The sequence below is a fragment of the Chaetodon auriga genome, chromosome 12, assembly GCF_051107435.1.
Source record: "Chaetodon auriga isolate fChaAug3 chromosome 12, fChaAug3.hap1, whole genome shotgun sequence".
In the NCBI taxonomy this organism is placed as follows: domain Eukaryota; kingdom Metazoa; phylum Chordata; class Actinopteri; order Chaetodontiformes; family Chaetodontidae; genus Chaetodon; species Chaetodon auriga.
This window is the reverse complement of record NC_135085.1, coordinates 19,171,809-19,193,632: the sequence shown is the minus strand read 5'-3', so window position 1 is coordinate 19,193,632 and position 21,824 is coordinate 19,171,809. Positions and strand designations below refer to the sequence as shown.

Below are 21,824 nucleotides of genomic sequence, written 5' to 3'. Positions count from 1 at the left end.
TAGTGATCCAGTTTGAACAGCCCTCCGCTTTGAGTGACTGAGCCGAAGCGACAAAGAGCCTCTTTGTCGGACTGCTGTTCATCTCCGCAGAGCCTGAACAGCAGCAGCCTTTTTCACAGCTGGAGGGCCACGATGAAAAGACGCATTCAGACTGAGAGACCACTGCGAGGGGCTGAGTTCTGCTCAGCATCAACACATCCAAGAGACAGCATCCTGAGCGACGCTGCTGAGACGTCTCACTGAGAGACATTCAAACACATCACATATCTGAAAACCTGTAAACTGGAGTTTTATGTAATGTTATGCAACAAAAACAAAACACCAAATATCAGAGACAATGTTTCTTTATTACATGTATTCCTCAACAGAGGCATTAAAAACCACTTGGTGACATCAAACTATACTGGTGGATGAATAATCTCATGTCCTGGAAATCAGCGAGGGCACACATCCAACTAAACTGTTCTCATTGGACCTCCAACCAAATTACTTTTACCTTTGACCTCAACTTCTACAAAGAAATGTCGAACTTGGTTAATGGGTATAAAAATGAGTAAGAGATGGACTTGCAAAACAAAAGCAGGATGAATATTTGACGCATTGACACCTTGGTTTCCACCTCTTTGAGTATACATAAACATACACAGACACGAACCAACAACATCTGTCAGCCCATGATTTCAAAAATATTGTGCAAATGTCTCATACAAACTATGAATATTGGTAACGCAAACCCGTCACTCGCGCCTCAGCTCATACATGAAACTGCAGCACGTCCTTGTTTACAGTACTCGTGTTTCATAAAGCAACTTTTACACGTGACACATTCTGCTGTAGCTCCCGACGTGGACACATTTAAGGCCAAAACCAATTCTTAAGACAATATGAGTAACTACTGGTGGGGGACAAATCTATAGTGGCCAACTGTCGCACCACCAACAATGTATACGAAGTCTGTGCTATAGATTATACACTGGTTTTATATAAAGGGTAAAAATCAAAATCATAGCATGCAAAACAAAATATATCAAAAGTAGGAATGGGCGTTTCTGGCAAAAATACTATTCGATAATTACTGGTAGCTATTGGACCATTCATCAAGATCCACCGTGCACGCACACACACAATGGCGGCGATGGGTTTTCTTGATGGGAACGTAAACTCGGGCTCAACAAATGCCATCAGTCTTTGACAGAGCTGATGGGAAGCCTGTCTCCAGCTGTCGTGTTTGAGATGAGGGCTGCTGTTTGTTCTGCACCTCTACCATCAAACTTGCTTTGGTGACACAGAGTGCTGAGCTGGGGAAGGGTCCCTGCCCTCTGCCGGCTGCAGTTTCAAACACTGTACTGCCCTTGTGTGGAAAAGAGCCCGAGTGAACGTGCCACACACGTTTTAGCGGCGCCTGGTAGCAACATGTTGCAATCAGGTGCCGGTAAAACCAAAGGGAAATATCTGAAACAAGACGACAGTTGCATAAACTATTTGTTTTTTTTTATAATTCAATGACATCGACAAGTCCTTCAGTTTAAAAAAATGTAAGTAAATCAAATTGCTTTGGCTCAGTCAACAACCATGATAGCACCACATTTTAAAGTGACTCTGACTCTGGTGTCCTTTGTAGTGAGATGGAGGGATGAAGACAGCTGAAATGGTTTGTTATGTAGTGTGTGTGTATTCTGCCATGTTTCCACTGTATGTTACGGCCGAGTTGAGCCGTATGTTCAGTGGAAACGTGGCATTAGTGTGCTTTTGAGGACAAAAAAAAGGTCTCACTATGCTTGAAATGAAGTGCTCAACAGTGTCTTAAACCTGCCTTCCAACAGTCAGACAACAGACAATCACACGTACTTTGCACAATCACACCTGTGGTGTGCACAACGAAGTGCAACACCTTAAAACGCCTTCGAGGAGAGCTCGTCCGACCGTGTGATCTCCATTTGTGCATTGCATCTCTGACAGCAGTCTTTTTACTCTGCTTTTGCACGCAGCTATTTCGACACATCTGCCTTCAGACGTGGTCGGACAACCCATCTTGTTAAAAAAAAAAAAAAAAAAGTTCACGTCAAGCATAGTGAGACCTTTAAGGCCCGGTCACACCAGAAAGTGGCACAGTCAGAGATTTGGTGACTGAACTATGGTAGCTGGTGAGCTAACCGCTAACACATTAGCCAACTCAACACACGTTAGCACCAGTCAATCACAATTTATCCCCAAGCTTTTTATCTTTACTGTAACTCCCCCCTGGCATTCAGGACTGATGCCAGTTCACACATCTGACTCAAAACATCTGCAAGGTTGCAACTAACGGCCAGTTCCATTATCCATGATGATGATCACATGATTGCTGACTCTCCATTAATCATTCTGTCCCTAAAATGTCAGAAAATAGTGAAAATGCCTGTTTTTTAGAGCCCAAACTACCAACAATTCAAACCCCAAAAATACTCAGTTTACTTTCATGGATGACACAGAAAAGGTTCAAATTCTCACAAGTGAGAAGCTGGAACCAGCAGATCTTTAGCATTTTTGATTAAAAAATAATAATTATTCGATTATCAAAATAGATTCATTTATATTTATCGACTTATCGTTGCAGCCCCTCGTAACTGTTGGCAAATCGTTAATATCTGTGAATTTATGTCGCCTGAACGAATCACCTAGTGGCAGCGATTCCATTGAAATGAACTGATTTTTTTGCCACAGAATAATTCCTCTGCTGGTGTGACGGGGCCTTTGGGCTGCACAGAGCCTCAGCTTATGGGAGTTTACAGTGTTGAACAGCTTGTGTTGCTTCCAGATTTGGCTTTCCGTTCCTTTCAGAGGTGGTACAGACTGTGTTGGTAGAAGAGGGTGTGGGGTGTTTCACATCTCGACCTCGTGTGTCCAATCCCGCTGAGCCAGCCACTCAGAAAACACAGATCTCCGCTGCTCTTCCCTTCGCACCAAGTGCAAATAAACGTCCATACTTAACATCCAATGACTAAGACACAATGTAGAAAAAAAACCCTCAACAAATAAAACAGGAAGTGAAATGTTAAACGCCATACTGGACGTCCTCTCAGTCAGATTTGTTTCCCTCCTCCTCTTTCTCAGCGGGGGGCGTTTCCTGAGGTGGGTGCTGGGGTGAGTCTTCGCTCTGATTGGTGGCTTCTGTGGTTTGTGGCTCCGGTTTCGTCGAGGGCCCCTCTATCTGCGGCGCTGCAGTTTGTGTACAGTTGATGGGAGCGAGCGCTATGGCAGGCTGTAGGGGACAAAAAGAAGTGTGTATATAAGATGGCTGAACTGTGCCAAGCAGTCAACAAAATGTAATGATGATAGCAGAAGACAGGACAGCTGGAGATAAGACAAAACCAAAGAATATACAGTCATTCCTCTGTCCACAGGTGGATCTGAGGCTAAATGGATCCTGCTTTATCAATTCAACCCCATTTAAAGGAGGATTAATGTTGTCAGAGGTATTCCTGTACACAAAGATTAAAAAGTCCCACATATGTATAAAGAAAGGAGAAGCATATCAAAGACACCCCACAGGGGGCGCTAAAGCACACACATGCTAACCATTATTATCTAAGAAAACACATGAGCTAATCTACATCCCCAACAGCACCACTAATAACAGCTTCAGTATTACTCTATCACAGGTGTGAATGCAGAGAAATGAAAAAAAAAAAAAAAAACTACTGCAAAGGGAAAAACCACCAAAAAAAAAAGGAAGCTTAAGTACGATCAGGATGTTTTAATGGTAGAGTGTAGAGGAGCAAGCCCAGAAAGAATACCTGCAGTGACATTCACAGACAGCTGAGCCCTCAGCAGCAGACTAGAGCACACCCACAGTAAAATAAAGGGCAAGGAGCAGCGATGGAGGAAGGAGGGGACAGTGAAACAGAAAGAGGCAGTTGGAACGGATGGAATTATTTAAAGGGATTACTCAACTTAAAACTCTACGTTACTCGGCATGTTATTTAACTAGATGTTTTTGTGTTTTCTTTTGTTGTTGTTGTTGTTTTTTTGTTTTTTTGTTTTTAAGTCTTTGTGTTCTTCGGCGGTAGGCAGTCATATCAAACTGGTATTCACCACAAATCCACTTCCAGTCCAGAACTGGGGCAGTTCCCTGCGCCACAGCGCTACAGCGAGGCTGGTGAGCAGAGTGCAAGGCACCAGGTAGAGCAAGGCCGGCTGACCCATCTGCATCACGGCCAGCGCCACGAAGGTGATCAGCAGGCCGATGCCGTACGCTGGCGGGAGAGAGACGGCACACGCAAGGTCAACACTTTCACAACACTTCACAGAACGCAGGTTTCACTCTGAAGGCCCATCAGGACTGGATTTATGGGGATGTGGGTGATATTTCCTACTGTCTTTCATGAACTCCTGGGTCCTGCTGTGATTTAAATCTCCTCCAGAGCAACATCTTTGTATTTTAAAGTGAATTTCTGGCTTTTTTTCCTCCATGAAGAGCTGCTTGTCCTACTTTCTTTTCATCAGCTCAGTGTGAAATATGACTTTTATGTAAAAAAGAGGAAGTCAAGAATGTTTTTTTTTCCAATCTGATGGATGGAAACATTAACACCAACATGTGGGTTTATCTGGAGAACCGATTACAACAGAAAAAAGAAAAGCAGGAGAGAAAAATCCTGTAAAAGCTAATTTGATGTCTGCTACAGGTCAGCACTGGTCTATTACAGACCACGTCCTAATTCCCCACCTCCCCCTGTAACGTTAATCCCGTCCAAATGGGGCTCATCAGAACATTACAGCAACATGTCACCAGCTACAACCCTCACAAGCCCCCTGCTCGCGTACGTACCGATCGTACAGGCCACAAAGTAGATCCTGGAGGATTGTGTTAGAATGTCAAACCTGTGACAGTACGCCACCAGCAGACCTGACAGAAGAAAGACAACGAGGCATTTCATCACACTCAGACGTCAGACACAATCCATCTTATTTGAGGGAACAGTGTTTCAGAAACAGTGACCTTAAATAAGCAGCCATAAACAGTGTGGCTGTTGAGTAGTTCTGTGTTTACAGGCTGGCAACAAGGACAGTCTAAATGGGCTGGCTGTGGTTAAATCATTTTCTGGTTGTGACCACACAAAAAAAAAAACACATAATGAGCTTTAAGCACTTTCAGCTCCCCGTGGTATGATGTCATAGTTAATCACCTGGTACCAAGATATCGCCGAAGCCCAGGAGGGAGAAGGGCCGGTCACAGAGAGCCAGGGGAGAGGAGTTTAACCGTGGCACTTTGAGCACCATGGGAAGCTGGAGGGAACACAAACATTAGATCGACTTCTGTTCCTCTGGGCCGAGCGGAGCTGCGGAGTTTGAAAACAAGCTCACCTTTTCATGTGTGGAGGAGTCCGAGGGACCAGCCGCAACCTCCACCATTATACTTTCCCCGCTCTGTGGACAGAAGGCCATGGGTGAAGTAAGCATGACGCACAGTCACAGAGACAGCAGACATACATGTGAAAGCAGCCTTGACGTACGTTTGTTAAGAAGGGTGTAATAAATACGAAGAAGACGTCGTAGACAAAAAGGACTGTCAGTAGTAAGGTGCAAGCCTGCAGAGACAGAAACACATCAGGTGAGCTCACAGCCAACACAGTGCATAAGCTCCAAATATTATTCAGCACAATACAATTAAAACCTTAAAAACACATTCCTACACTTTGTACAGTGTTTACTAGAGTGCTGACCCACCTTAAATGTGGGGAGTCTGACTGTTTTGAGCATGTAGAGACAGAAGGCGATCCCCAGAGCGTCCTGTAACACCCACGCCCACCTGGAGGGTACAAAACAAGACTGAGTCAGCCCGCGCCAACATCATGATGTACCTCCAACATGTCCTCATGCACAGGCAGAAAACGCTTTCCCTACAGTCACAGTGTACTGTGGTTCCACTGGTAATCTGTATGCAGGAAACACGTAACCCAACATATCCTGAAACAAAGATTCAAGAAACACTGCACTTACTGGTCTTCGTTGCGAAACACCATCCAGGTGACGCTGACACCAATGCAGAAGGCCGACAGCAGCAGCATGCGGATCTGCGGCCGTTTGTGCAAGTATGGCAAGTTGTTCTCTGGGACCCTGTGGTCAGAAGATGGTCCACACATCAATAAAATAACCCAAATAAAGACATCTCATATCAGTGTACAAGGTTTTTCTCATTCAACATTCACTTGCAATAATAATATGTCTAAAATTACACAGCAGTTTGTTTAGGTGTGATTGGTCTTGATGCCGACACACGGCTATCCTGCAGACCCTGACTGGAGAGGCGGCCGGGTCTTCATATTCCGGGTCAACTTGGCTGTGATTTGATGTGAGCAGCACTGCAATCAAACTGCAATTTCCATTTCCTGTTTCCTGTCAGCAGCATGGTCCTTGACCACAAGCCACTCTTATCATATTTATGCTTTTTTCTGGACTATTTAATTATATTTTCAAAGCATATGAACAGTTTTGACTTACATATCTAAAAATTATAAGGTGGTGAGTTCCTAATGTGTGGATGGTCAACACACTAAGATTTTTGATGGATTAACAGACCAGGACAAAGCCTACAAAACTTACAAAACAATACGACACATGCTGACGGTTGACTTTTGGGCAGCTAGAGTTGCAAACAACACTGATGTGTCTCACCTGCACTTGCAGAAAGGGAGTCTCCTGACAAAAGGCCACAGACAGCTGTGGAGGCCGACAGAGGACGCCACACAGAAGATGGCTATGACCCAAATGGCTAAACAGGGAGGAAACAGCAGGCCAGAGGGAGATTAGTGCATATTATCACATGACATCCACTCATTCAATGGAGGAAATGCACTTTTTTGTGCTCTGACAAAGCTAGTCTTTAAATATCTGAATAGTGGCATCAGTTTCACCACTGTGTGTCCAGTGTTAAGCCTGCGGGGAGAACGTGCAACAGCTTTTCAAAGATGCCAAACGGTCTGTCAGCAGCTGCCAGTTTTTATCTGTTTGTTGGGGAAATGTTATCTGAGCCATTACGCTATTTCACATCACAGCCAGCCTTTACACTCAAGAAGTTCCCAGATTGTGATCTACAGCCTCATAAAGCTGGACACTGAGCAGCTCTGGCCGAGGAAATGAGGATAAAGAGTCTGCTGTATCTCGAGTGGCTTGGAGGAATCTTGAGTTTAGAGTTGAGCTAAATGAAGGGATCATTAACTCATTTTGTTGTCTGAGGTTCGCTCAGATGGTCTGGGCATTGAACCAGCAATCTTCTGATTACAAATCCTGCTTCTCAGCTGCTGAAAACCATATTATAGGCATACTGTGGGGCAGTGATGACATGTGAGTGATCGTTTTAAATATAACTTGGCATCAGGGGACAATTTCTAAGAAGCAATTCAGCAAAGTTTCCAAAACAACCGCTATGCTTATCTGTTTAGAAATGAGAACAAAAGACAAGTGACAGCCTGGTAAGTGGTGCGCTTATATGAAGGGTTTGCTGAAAGGGATCGTTCTCATGTCTCAGTCAAGGTAAACAAGGAAGTCTGTGAGCAGCAGCTGAAAGCTCAGAAAAAGCCAAGTGGAAGTTGAGATTATCTGCCACCCAAGGAAAGCGCCGTCGATCATCACTCACAGAATGTATACCGAGCAAATGCCTCACTGAACCACGCCAGACCACAATGAACGAGGGAAGAATTCCAGACTGGCTTTGAGACGCATCCCCCACACAGCAACAACTGCTGGGCAGACGGGACTGGAACCACTATTAATCTACTGGTCACATAAAGTGAATCATCTGACCGAAGAGCTTTTTTTTTTTTTAGCAACACATGAATGAGAATCTTTGATGGAGAGCAGCACATCGAGTGATACATTTGGTGTGTTCAGATCAATGGTGTGTGAGTGCCTCTGTCATACCCAGGCGGTCATAGAAAAAGTAGAGTAGCACCAGCATGCTGCAGCACATGACCACGAACACGCAGATCATGATGGGGGTGACGTCGACCGTCTCCTCGTCCTGCTTCTCCGCGCCGTCGTCCCGCTTGTGCTTCATGTAGCGTCTGCGGAAGAAACGTAAATTCATAGGGGCATGCCGGCCTGGGGAGGCCTGTTTGTGACGTCCACGGCTCGGCTAATGATCAGCAGCTGCACACACTCATCTGCTTGTGCAGGCTTATTAAGCAAAAATCTAAGGCAGCACAGCCTGCCAGCCTTTGGGTTTCTGTCATTCACTTCTTTTATTAAACAGTACTGATGGTTGGTGACTTGCCAAAACAGCCAGGATGATCATCACCATCCACACTCAATAACTGCCGTCATTTGACTGGCTGGCTCGCAGTTGCTTCCTTCCCGAGTTCAAAACACAGAACTCATATTCCAAAATGGTTTCTGCCCGCAGTCCTGTGCGTCAGAGACCCCGTCTGACTGTGCCCTTAGTCACCTTGGCAACTCCGTCAGGAAGGACAGACAGGGATTGGCTTAAACCGGTGAATCACTCATTCGGCCTCAAATAAACAACAGTGCCCTTTGGTGGAGCCGCGGCGGTACAATGCAGACTGTGTGGATCGGAAAGAACAGACGAGCGCTCGCTCCTCGACGAGGAGAGGCTGAGCAGTCAAACACCTTTGACTTCTTTGCCAAGAAAACGATGACTCATTTTCCCTGGAGATAATTCCCCTGACAAATGAGCTTTGATTTAAATTTAGCCATCAGGACTGGAGGCATGGCATGCAGCGCACAGGAAGAAGGAAAGTCTTAATACTGTAATAATGTTGTGTAGTGGCAAAGTCGGGTAAATTGTTCACTGCAAGCTGCATCATCACTGACAACTAATTACCATTTTTGTCCCTGAAAAGACTTTATCTTTACATAAATTAAGCTACTTTTGTTCTACTTTCCATGCAACTGTGGTCAGTTCAGATTGAAAAACATTAATTTTAATAGGGGCATTTAATGAATTTACCCTCCAGCACATCACTGCCTGTAACGAGGTATTTCTGTAGTGAACTAAGTGAACTTAAACTGTGGAGAAACAGCCCACATCAAACGTCCCTTTCCAGCTCTATCCCGCCATCGTGCCCACTTACTTCTTGCTGTCTCTGCTGCCGGCCCAGTAACCTCCAATGGCGACTGTTCCCACTGCCATCAAAAAGATGATCACCATGTTGTAGTCCAACACCGGCTCATTGGGTGCGTACATGGCAACCAGTCTACCTTTGCCAAAGGTCTGCAAGGGTTAGAAACAGCATTAAGTCAGATGAAGGCGCAGGAGTCTGATAAATGTCTAACAATGCTGAGTGATCAGGAAGGGAAAAACTGACCCTACAGGTGGACAGAGGTGTGTTTGTCTACTGTGTCGGTGGCTCACCTTGCTGATGTCCAGCATATCAGAGTAGCTGAGCAGTGCGACAGGAATATCGATCTCCTCATACTGAGTCTTGTTTCCTGCTGGTGGTGTCTGTAATGGAAATAAAAGTGACAAAATCAATTTCATCTTGATGCTCGGTGACTACGAGCAAAAGCCTTAAGATGTTTACAGTTCTAAGCAGGGTTACCAGTCTGTCCTTGCTGACAATGAGGAGGCCCTTGGCGCCATTAATCTGGGCCAGTCGGACTTTTTCATAGAAAGTGCAGTTGCCTCTCATCACCATGGGAATGCGATTTGGGAAGCCTCCCTCTGGGACCTCAGAGGGCGAGCACAGTACCGACGTTGTCAGGTCGTAGATCTGAAGACGTGACTACAAGACAAACAGTTTGCAATGTTAACGAGAGCTGGAGGGGATCCTGTTATGATTCAACACTTCGTTACAATCTCGAAGATTTTCATTTAAATAAATGTCATTATTGCAGAATTTCCTACTGCTGCAGCCTCACATTAAAAGCATCAAACGGGCAAAACACAATCAATGGAAATAAACTGGGTCACTACTACAAAAACTACAGTCAATACAGATGCAGTCTGTTCCTTGATAATGGATGTATGAGGCTGTTTCTGCATTTTAAAAAACTTTGTGTTAAAGACTTACACAAGACTCCTTCAGAGTTGTTGTTTTTTTTTTCTAATGACACAATTATATCCAAAAAATGAAAGCCTATTTATTGGCTCATGACCTAGAAACTGTAATCTGTGCACTGATTTCCTGCAGAGTGGATAATTGTAACTCATCACATTCTGATATCAGTCACAAAGATCTCAGACATTTGCCGCTGGAACAGAAAGAAGCGGCCTGAGTCCTAACAAGCACTAAGAGCGGTGATCAGATTTCAGCATCCTGTACGAGGCCTCCTGAAAAACATTTTATTGATCAGATAAGTGCCCACTGTAGTTTATCCACTGTTCTGTGGGGCTGTGAAGCATTTTCTGAGGAAAGTGTCATTACTGTGAGATAATACTCTGACTTGGGTACACCTCGTTGCTCACTCGTGACTTACTGCCTTATTGAGGTCCTGAGGTAGACGTGCCCACTGGGAGTTGAAGAAAATGCAGTAATCCTTCCCTTTGCTCTTGCCCTTGTCACTGAAATGGGCCATGCCGTACTCTCCCACCACCTGTCAACATGACAACAGCGTCTGTATCACTCCACGTGTCAGTGAAATGCTTCTTTTGGACTTTTGGATCATAGACTTGAACATTATTTCCAGCTGCACATGAACTGCTGTTGCTGTTTCACCTGAAATAGTTTAACAAGGTACAAGAAAAATGTACTGATGAAAAAGTGGACTAGCATCACGGACTTTTTGGGATGAAGACAATGCTGACATTTCATAATACTGACATATTATGAACACCTTTCAGTATATATAGTTCAACAACATAATACAGCCTCCAAAGTTACCATCAGGTTGAATCAACACCTCTATAAAACATTTTCAAGACAAACCGAACATGTGAATGAGGAAGGAACTGTTGCAGGGTTGTTATAACATTATTACACTGATTAGTTTTAGCTCGGTGGACATAATAAACTGGCAAGATAATGGTCGATGGCCTACGTTAGCACTATTCAAGCCTTCAGTAATTGTGATCCTAGAGTTTCTATTTGTAAAACCGGTCTTTTTCTACTGTTACATACACTAAAGAAGAATAACTAGGTTATGCTTTGACTCAGCGGGTCAACGGGCAGTCGGTTTCAATAATTTACAGCTTGACATTACGATCAGACGAGAAATATTTTGCCAATAAGTCGCCAATTTCAGATGCGTTACTAGAACGTTGGAACTAGCGTGATGCGAGTTAGCTAACATTTGCCGAGCCGATATCTACCAGTCGCTACGAAGATAAAGTCTGTCATGAACCTTGAAGTGGTTCCAATGTCGTGGCGAATCAGCAATAATCCTGCTTCGTTAATGTTAACTCGCCACATCAAAAAGGTGAGTGATGTGTGGGTGTCCAGGGCCCACGGTGATCTCCGCAAGCTAACAGTCATAGCATCCAAGCTAATAATCCCAGAACACACGGTTAGAAAGAAACTGTTTGTCAGCCACGTGCCGCAATACGAAGTAAACGCACAAATACGCAGTTCTGGAGGAAATACACTCGGTCTCTCTCACCTTCTGGATGAGAAAAGCGGCCCAAATCAGTGTTTCAGGGACCCTCATGTTGCCTAGCTTGTTGTTGTTTCCCCCATCTACCAACCAACCGCTCGGATCGAGCCCCTCGCACGAGCCCCCCACCAGCTGTTCTAGCAAGCCACGCCCACGTTGCTGTGCGGGATTTGTAATTGGCTGTGACCGTCACGAGCCAGCAAACACGTCCCTGATTGATTTAAATGTATGTCAGTCAAAATGAAAGAAAATAAAAGTCTGGATGTTAATCTGCGTTAACGTTACAGCAGAAGTTTACGAACCATTTTAGTCTGTTTTAACAGGGTTTGACATGGTAAATTAAAATAATACAGCCGTGGCTGAGTTTAAAAAGAGGGAGGACAGTTGTAAAACATGGGTTTGAGATCAGATTGACAGATTCCATATTCATGTTTGGTTTAAAATAAACTTGTTAATATGTAATTTATGACCAACATCGCTTTCAAAACGCCAATCTACTTAATAATATATCATTAAATATGTTAGAAATAATATAGATCATACAAGTAGCTGTTGACGAATAACTTGAGTGACATACAAGTAATACAATTTGGGTAGTATTCAAAACATAATATAAGGTGACGTTTTCATTTATATATGTGTTGCTTTGTTATTTGATTTAATGTATTTATTTCATTATTTATTTTTGCTATTCATCGAGAACACTGAAAGGAGTTTGGTATGTGTTACATGCAATAGATCCTGTCAAAGCTCTTACATTTGTGCTACACAGTACAGAAACAGAGGTCTTCATTACATGTGTGGACCCGGAACACATAACTTGACTCTTGAAGACAGACGTGAACTAACACGGCTGGTGAGGCGGTAGCTATGCTTTCCGTCCATAACCCTGTATTTTCACTATAATTACAGTTTACTGACAGTCTCCTGCATAACTGCTTGTCAGCATCTTCTCATATGCTCGTTATACATTTTCAAGGTAATGTTTCATGTTTTATTAACGGTTACTAAGTGACTTGGGCTTCTTGCAAAATTTTTATTTCTTGCTGATTTCGGTGTAAATGAAATTAATGTGTAATGAAAATGGTCAACCAAAGATAATAGAAGCGTTACTGTGTAACTATTCAGCCATTCATGCTAACCGCTCTTATTGTACAAGTCAAAATAGTAAAATTGGTGAAGCTTTGTAAGCTTAATGGTATTATTATTACCTTTTTATTTAGTGTCCACCTTATGTAATGGTACCGAGTGTTATTTGAATGACCTCAGTCCCTCTTTAGTCTTTGCATGCTCGATCTTGTTATCATTGACGTACTGCAGCGGGTTGATTCACTCAGCATGATGTCATTCCATATGTTCTTCCTTCTGCCGGTTATTTACCTGCATAAAGCGACACAACACCGGAACTTAAGCGAATACCACCTTCAGAATAAAAGGATAGATTTTTAGTGTGCGCGTTTACAGCCAGCAACTTTGCAGATGTCCTCTGATTGTAAAAAGTATTACACTTGAGAAAGCCAGTGAAGATCTGTTTTCTATACCACAAGTATTTTCTTTCCTTGTCTTGAGTGTAAATATTTATGTGGTCCAAAAAAAAAAAAAAAGGCTTAGGTGCAAGTTTTATTTGTGGCATATTTTAAAAGGTATTGTTTCAATTAACTGTGAACATTTTTTTTGAGTTGGAACTGCAAATAAACTTCAGCAGTATACCTAGCACTTCTCAACACACTACAGAGTGCTTTTCAGGGCCATATCCAGAATTTTGAAGTCAAGAGTCCATTTCCCCATGCAGCTTTTGAATGACAACCAAATAGTCACCACTCTTGGTGAGGTCTTTAATGGTAGCTAGTGTTTTGCAATGTCAAACCTACTCCTTGTACACAGTTTACATTTAAGTATGCAAGGTATGCTGTCAGAGTTCTTTGAGAATTATTAGAGGTAGACAGGATTGCAATTAATCACCACTGCAGGAGTAACTATTACTGGTGCTTTACAAACTAATGTATATGCTTACACAGTGTGTAGGAACCGCATCGTGTACCATAAATAACGTGATATCACTTGCCCCCAAATATTCGTCATTAGCAAATTACAAATGCAATACAAGTAACGTTTTAGTATGACTAGAAAAAACCCAAAAAGTAGCACTAGTGGCTTAGTGCTCATGTGACCACGCGATTGCCAAGGCTTTTATTTTTTAACCACAAATCCGGATGTTCCGTGTTCATAATAGCTAACTTGACGTTATTGAGTCTGGGAATTCACACACAACTACTTTGGTTGGGAATGCGGCACTCGTAGCCAACCGTACTGTAAGTATATTCTATAGCAATGTCTTCACATTTTATTTGGTTAAATATTTGCATTTCTGTCCGTATTTCAGTTTTGTTAATCGTATGTTTTCCTGACTGAAGTAATGTTTGTCACAAACCGCGAAAGCCGGTGTTTATGACCCCAGTTCGTTAACGTTAGCTAGTTAGCCAGCTAAGCTAGCTACCTTCCGTCGCTGGTATTCCCTTTACTTCTGTCTTTGAATTATACTGTATTCCCTTCACGTTCAGTCAGTTAATAGGCTGTACCCGTGGCACAAGTTTCCTTTTTGTATTTGTGGCAATAAGCTCGACCTTTATGCTTTTTTTCCTTGATGATATTCACCGAGGGAAAATGTCTCTGCTGCCTGCTCGTAACATAAGTCGCTCTTCAGCATCTTTTACAGCGCTGACCACATGCGTCAAAAGCCACAATCAGAAATAGACTTCATTATAACCGTGTTTTTAAAACACCAGCGGCATTAAACCAGGCTTAAATGAGAAAAATACTTGCTAGGGTAGCTAAATCCCAGTCCCTTTAACTGAGTCAGAGATAGCCGGTCCAGGGCAGGGGATGATGTCAGTAGGACTGGTATGCGGAGGTCTGACATCAGCCAGAAAGTCTCTGAAAACTGAAGCTGTGGCCAAATAAGGAGGAAGGAGCCCAGGTACTCAGAGGTGAATTGCTATGTAGGTGGTAGATGGTAATTGTGGCTTTTAACTAAGACTTTTATCACAGGTTAGATCTGCCATCATGCCCTTGCTTTGGTTACCGTGTTGTCACTACAATCGCAGCCCGTACTTCTTGTGTTTATACCTTTTCCTCTTTCTTTGCAGTGAATCTTAAACCATTGTTCCCATCAGCACAGTCAGCTCACCATGGCTGGCTTCAGGCAAGAGGATGTTGAGTTGTACTATGAGATGGGAGAGGAGCTGGGCAGGTATTTATTGTCTTTTCTTCTCTGACAAAACACAGTTTCCATACCTCTGATGTAGTCAGACACTGTTGACACTTGACTCTAACATGTCCAGGGTGGAGGACATCTCATACAAATGTGAATGCATCCAATCCATCCAGTAAATTTCCATCTGTGAAACACTCAGATCAAGTTTTAAAGCAAAGTACTGGATAGCTGCAGCAGTTCTCTTTTCAAGCTCCACAGCTGAGCACAAATGTGCCTTTTTTTCTGACTGCCAGTCTTTGTAGTTTCTCACAAATAAAAGCAGAAGTGAGCGAGACATCATCAAATCACACTTACTTACAGTTACTTGAGATGTGTTTGAGATGCATTTGGATGCCAAGTATGAGCCATCCAAAACATTAAACCTAACAAAGGCCAGTATATTTAAGCATGTGCCAACAGCCTATTAAATACCTTTTTTATGCTGTTTCATCAAATTTTAATAGTTCTTTACCTTTTACTTTCTTTACCTGAGCTGCTTTGTTCTGCAGTAATGCAGCAAAAGTATGACGTCACTGCCTCTCAGTGTGCCTTTCCACCTCTGCTGTGGTGTAGATGCTCTAAAGGAGAGGTGTGTGTGTGTGTGTGTGTGTGTGTGTGTGTGTGTGTGTGTGTGTGTGTGTGTGTGTGTTGAGATAGAAAGGCAGGCAGACAGACATTAAATGTGAGAACATTTAACGCTCTGCAGTCATGCATTATGAAGTTCTTTCTCCTCATGTGCACATTGGTCTTGCTGTTCTTGTCAGTGATGTTATTTATTTGTTTCCTTTAAAACCAGATTCTAGAAAACAAAAATCTGCATTACATACTGTATATTTCTATTACTTTTGTTGACGGTGGTGAAAGACTGGCCTATGGTGCACATGTACTCTTTCAGTGTGACATGTCAGTTTTCAAGCTTCCCTATCTCCTTAAATGAGAGAAAATGTCCCTGCCAGTGCAGCAGGAATACCTCCACTTGTTTCCTATGTGGATCAACTTGTCTCAAATATTTTCCAAAGTCATTTTTCATCATTCTTGTGCACCAACCTGCCCTCTTCTGTTGTTTTTAAAGATGCAGACTCTCATTTCTGGAAACACCTTGAAGCAAGTTGATTTCTGTTGAAAACGTTTTCACTGTACTGGCAGATTTTCTTCACTTGTTTGAAGAAAATTAGGTTTTTCTGATTGGATTATAGATAAGGATAATTATTTCTGATATTAATAACACAAAGCTGGAAGAAAAAGGCAAGCAGGTCAGTGTTATCTTTATTTTTTTAACCTCTCTTTCTCCTCCCCTCCCTGCAGCGGACAGTTTGCCATCGTTCGTAAGTGTAAGGAGAAAAGCACAGCTGTAGAGTACGCCGCCAAGTTCATCAAGAAGCGGCGGCTGTCGTCCAGCCGGCGGGGGGTGAGCCGCGAAGAGATCGAGCGCGAGGTCAACATCCTGAGGGAGATCCAACACAGCAACATCATCACCCTGCACGACATCTTTGAAAACAAGACCGACGTGATCCTGATCCTGGAGCTGGTGTCCGGAGGAGAGCTGTTTGACTTCCTGGCTGAGAAGGAGTCTCTGACGGAGGAGGAGGCCACCCAGTTTCTCAAGCAGATCCTGGACGGCGTTCAGTATCTACACTCCAAACGCATCGCGCACTTTGACCTCAAGGTCAGCGGTCTGTGTGGTTAAGACAGCGTGTTTGTGAGGCTCCGGTCCAGCAGTCGTAGTTGACGTGTCAGCGAGAAGGTGGATAAAGCTCAGTGCAGTGACGCCACGATAGAGCAGTGACTGATGGTTTCTTAGTGTTATCTTCTGTTGTTGCTGCTTTACTAGCGTATAGCACTTAGGAACAGCCTGTTACTTGTGGCGTGCTCCACTGGCAGACGTCCCTCTCCATAAACATATATCACTGATTGTGATAATGATGAGATAGCAAGATAGCAACCGATACTATTGAAGTGGATCTAAAGAAGCAGACCTCAGCTGGTGTCCTGGGAACTTTCTTAGCGCTTTGTGTACGTGTATACTTCATATATATGTAGAAATGTGTCCTCATTCTCTTACTAATGTCTAGCTATCTTGTTGTTTTCTTTCAGCCTGAGAATATCATGCTGCTGGATAAGAACGTCCCCAACCCCAGGATCAAGCTGATAGATTTTGGGATTGCTCATCAGATTAAAGCGGGAAATGAGTTCAAGAACATTTTTGGAACGCCGGAGTTTGTCGGTGAGCTCGTGATTCTTTCCCCTCCTGAATGTCCTTTTCACAGAGTGAGATTGTTCAGTTTTTGTGCTGGCGTGCGCCCACGCCGGCAAGTTGAGCGGAGGATTCAGATCTCCACATCTGGTTTGAATTAAGCCGTTCATTCCTCTGTGCTTTACAGCGCCTGAAATAGTCAACTATGAGCCGCTTGGACTGGAGGCGGACATGTGGTAAGATGTCAACATGTTTTTTTTTTTTTTTTTAGTCCTCTGAAGCTGTTTACTGATCTGTGTGACAGTTTTCATTCATGTTTGGTTCTTCTCTTCTCTGCAGGAGCATCGGAGTGATCACATACATTCTGTGAGTAATGTGTCACATCATGTGTGACTGGCTGTTCACATCTGTAGCAACGTTAATCACCCCACTCCTCATCCAGGTGTTTTATAAAGCAAAGGCTTTTATCTGTGACCCCGTAGGTTGAGCGGCGCTTCACCGTTTCTGGGCGAGACCAAGCAGGAGACCCTGACAAACATCTCAGCCGTCAACTATGACTTTGATGAGGAGTATTTCAGCAACACCAGCGAGCTGGCCAAGGACTTCATACGCCGCCTGCTGGTCAAGGATCCCAAGTACGAACCTTTTCAGATTTTATGCCAAAAGTAAAGAAGTGAAATCTCTACTGTGTGGACACACAGAAGTATCGTTTTCTCACTGGTGGATTATTTTCTTTTGCAGGAAGAGAATGACGATCGATGACAGTCTGGAACACCCCTGGATTAAGGTGAGTGTTTCATTCCGCATTAACGTCCGGTGATGTAGTGTAACATTCAGGGTCACGTGAACCTTTAGGTGAGGTGCTCGGCCGCTGAGCACCTGTTCATATTAAAATTGCTTTGTGCCTTGGTGACTAGATTATTATTATTCATTATACATTGCGGCTCATGGAGATAAACTTCAAAATGCTGCAGCCATATCCTCTAACAGAGAGCACATCACTCCAGTGTTGACCTCTCTCCATTGGCTGCCGACAGGGTTTAAAGTTCTACAGTTATTATGTACTCATCAGGGTCTACGTGGTGAAGCCCCTATTTCTGAATTGTTGTGCCCAGAAGATAAACTCCCTGAGGTCGGTTAACCAGTGTTTACTTGAGGTTTGCTGAGCTCGACTTAAAATGCAGACCAGGCCTCAGCTGTCTTTGCTCCCACACTTGGGAAAAGTTTAACTCTTACAGTTCACAGATCATCAAGTTCAACTGTTAAAAGAATTTAAGTTATCAGAAATCCTTATTAAGTATGTATATTTATGTTTCTGTAAATCATCTGATTTGTCATCATCAGATGTTTAAGCTCTCAAATATCAGTATTTTATCAGTCTCAAAAATCCGACATTGGTCGAGGTATGTTATCAAATTACCGTCCTTATTTCAGACCTTTACGTTTTCCCCTCTCCAGGTGATTAAGAGGCGAAATGTCCGCCCAGAGGAGAGAGACCACAAGCCTGAGCGCCGCCGCCTGAAGACCACTCGCTTGAAGGAGTACACCATCAAGTCCCACTCCAGCATGCCACCCAACAACACTTATGTCAATTTCGAGCGCTTCTCCCAGGTCCTCGAGGAGATCGCAGCAGCAGAGGAGGGCCTGAAGGATCTGGAGCGCAACCAGCGCTCGTGCCGGGAGGATGTGGCGGCTCTGCTGTCCATATATGAGGAGAAGGAGGGCTGGTACAAGGAGGAGAACCAGAGCATCTCCAGCGACCTGAGCCACATCCGCCAAGAGCTGCAGCGCACCCAAGCCCAGCGCAAGAAGAGCCAGGAAGAGACCCGGCTCACCATGCAGGCCGCCAACATCCTCAAGCGCAAGTTTGGGCGCCTGGAAAACCGCTACGAGGCCCTGGCTGAGCAGGTGGCCTCCGAGGTGCGCTGGGTGGAGGAGCTGGTCAAGTCCATATCTGCAGAGAAGGGCGTCCTGGGCTCCGGCAGCATGCCCTGAGCCGCGCTGACGTCCAGCAGTGACACTTTCCTTCTCAAGTATCTTCCTGCCCGTCCTCTCTGCACGTGTCCCGCACAGTGGAGGTGGAGTGGGTCAGTTGTTATCATAAGCTATGCTGCTGCTGCCCATCGGGAAAAATGCTCCACCCCTTTTATATCACGCTTGAGAGAACCAGCAAGAAGCAGAGAGGCAAAACGTTGAACCCGTTCCCCCAGGAAAAGGCTCATTCCTGTGTTTTATACATTTATTTATAATTTTAGAGATTTTATGTTCTGTTTTTTCTGTCCGTCATCATCCTAGTGAACACGATTATTTGCAATCTTTTATATTGGCTTTTTTTTTTTTTGTGGCTGTCAGTATTGCAGATTGAAGACAAGTTCATTTATGTCTCTTAATTTTCTTAATTCTGTCTGAGTTTCCCAGTGCTGTAAGAGGTGTAGATGTCCGCTCATTTGCTCTTGCCTCAGGTTATTGGCCAGTCATGTGACAAAGCTTCACGATATTCAGCTTATTGTGTGAGGTTTGCACAGAGTTCAGGGGTGTATTTATTGATCCGGTTGCATTTCAGATTCAGTTGCAGCTGATGTTAAAATTCTCTCATATGTTGGGACAGAGTAGTGACTATAAAGGACGCAATAACCAAACCCTCAGCTTAGAGAAAAGACAGGTAATGCTTTCTGTCACAGGTCTGTCATTGAAGTTATTATTGTAATAATTTTATAATTTCCAAAAGATTTCTTGAAAGCTTCCTGGAAGAACAAAGTAGATTAGTTCTAGTTACGGGGAAAACGGCGTGTTTAGCTTGCCATTTGAGTTAATTATTTATTGACTTCCTGAGGAATTTCCATGAATGAAATCGCTGCATTTAAACCTCAGTAAATCTCTTTTCATCATTCAGTCATTATTTCAAACTTCATTCTTCATACAAACTGAATTTTATGTTTCTTTTTCATGATCAACTGCAGTCCTCTGACTAGCTTAGCATTTAGCTAGTGTTTAGGAATTACGGGGAAGTGTAACAGTTGATCACAGTCTACCTGTAATTGGCACCAGATCACATGGTTCTTTTCCAGGAAACCTCCAAGGACATCATTTGGAAATGAATGTGAAACTACAGAGCTGTAGAATATAACGTTACCACATTCAGAATGTATAAACTCATCTTTTCAGTGCCTGTAAACTGATCGACCGTATTGCCTCTGCGAGCACTCATCTGTCATCGAGTTAATGACGTTTCTATCGCATTGATATTTGCTCAATGTCTTAAATGCAACAACTTTTGCACAGTAGCCTTGTAAACCAAATAGTGTGCATGGAAACTTTCTCTGTATGCTGTAACTCGTGCTCTTATGTTTCTGTTTTCCTTCTGACATCTCTGCACACTCGAAACATTCCATCGATCCCTTTCACATCCAGGCAACACATTCCCCATGTATAGCATAGAGAGTGTATTATAGTATAGTATATAGTGTACTCGGTAGTATTTTTCAGTAGAGAAATGTATCCTTGTATCGTTTGCACTTAAATGATTATAGCAGTGTTCCAAAGTTTCTTTTAATCTGTCTCTTAGGTGTCGGAAAGAGCTGTAAAACTGAACTGGCTACTTTCAAATAAACAAAGTTATCACTGTTAGCAAGTCGTATTCATGTGTTGTTATTGTGAGAGCGGGAGCTGATCTCACCTGAGCTTCATTCTGCCTTTACTCTGCGTGTTAAGTACAACATTATTCAGGCTGTAGCTCATTGTGGTGATGCAGAAAGCACCTTGTACAAGAGTAACAGTGCAGTTTATCCTCACCTGAAGCTGCAGTTAGGTACAGTTTTGAGCTACTTGTATTCAAGTATTTCCATTTGATGCCACTTTTTACTGAAATATTGTACTTTTTACTCCACTACATTTATTTGACAGATATACTTTACGGATTTAGATTTTACATATGAAACATGGAGAGTTTGTAACATGATGATGTGCTGTAATTACTGTGATTAAACCATCCAAAAATAGATAAAGTGTTTTAAATTAGCTCCACCTCAGCTTAGACATTAATGTATCAATAATAACAAAGCAGTAATATAACGCTCACACAAGTAATTTTTCTGCATTTTGAAACAGTTACTTTTACTTTTTTATATTAAAATACATTTTGCTGCTATTAAGCAACATCTTTTAATTTCAGATTTATGGATTAAAAATGGACTAAAGGTGTGAAATGTAGTATGTCAATGTGACAAAATTGCCTGTCAAATGACTTCATGTTGTGTACAGCAGAAACAGCATGAACATATTTGGCACTGGATGAGTTTTCCCATTGATTCAACAACAAACTGCCACCCACTGCCAGCAGCTGGGTCTCACTGTGCCGGACTCTTTACAGCAGCAGTGACTGTGTAACAGACGCCCTCTGCTGGTGCTTTACTGATATAGATGAGATTTTCAAACTTTAAGATTAACCAGTCCAAACACATAGATATCTTACTTCTGAACAAGTGAAATGAACAAACAACCTTTAAGTCTGAGTCAGCTTGCAGAGAGTGTTTCAAAGTCAGTCAGTCTGTCTGGAGCTGAGTCTGAACCTGCCTGATGAGGCTTTTTAAAGGATGGTTTTAAATATGTCATCAAGATATGTGCTTATCTGCTGCAGTCTTGACTCTTATCTGTGCTTTGCTCAGCAGGCCTCACTTATTTCCTGCAAATGTTTCTGATGGAGCCGTGCTGACCGACTCAGTTTTATATAAATGACAAGGCCACGTTTTCTTTTGCTGTCCAGAAACAAAAGTGAACCCTGACTCGCTGAGGCTCTCTTGGTGTTTTGGCACCTTTTTTGAAACGTTTCACAAAACCAGAAAATAGAGCAGA

At 43.1% G+C, this 21,824-nt stretch overlaps 2 protein-coding genes across 2 annotated transcripts; one reads left to right on the top strand and one right to left on the bottom strand.

The window, feature by feature from the left end:
- Positions 1–328: 328 nt before the first annotated feature.
- sppl2 (signal peptide peptidase-like 2) lies at positions 329–11,646 on the bottom strand. Its single transcript, XM_076744464.1, has 15 exons — positions 11,533–11,646; positions 10,414–10,530; positions 9,537–9,719; positions 9,350–9,439; positions 9,069–9,208; positions 7,900–8,042; positions 6,655–6,751; positions 5,980–6,096; positions 5,707–5,788; positions 5,493–5,567; positions 5,344–5,406; positions 5,166–5,265; positions 4,808–4,885; positions 4,075–4,235; positions 329–3,241 (listed from the first exon to the last, which is right to left on the bottom strand). The coding sequence occupies exons 1-15, from the start codon at positions 11,578–11,580 to the stop codon at positions 3,059–3,061; spliced, it is 1,677 nt and encodes a 558-aa protein (XP_076600579.1). The 5' UTR covers positions 11,581–11,646; the 3' UTR covers positions 329–3,058.
- A 2,115-nt stretch (positions 11,647–13,761) lies between these two features.
- Positions 13,762–19,897, top strand: dapk3 (death-associated protein kinase 3). The gene is made up of 9 exons (XM_076744466.1): positions 13,762–13,838; positions 14,673–14,776; positions 16,085–16,445; positions 16,874–17,003; positions 17,161–17,209; positions 17,313–17,339; positions 17,456–17,608; positions 17,715–17,760; positions 18,432–19,897. The coding sequence occupies exons 2-9, from the start codon at positions 14,715–14,717 to the stop codon at positions 18,966–18,968; spliced, it is 1,365 nt and encodes a 454-aa protein (XP_076600581.1). The 5' UTR covers positions 13,762–13,838; positions 14,673–14,714; the 3' UTR covers positions 18,969–19,897.
- Positions 19,898–21,824: the final 1,927 nt, after the last annotated feature.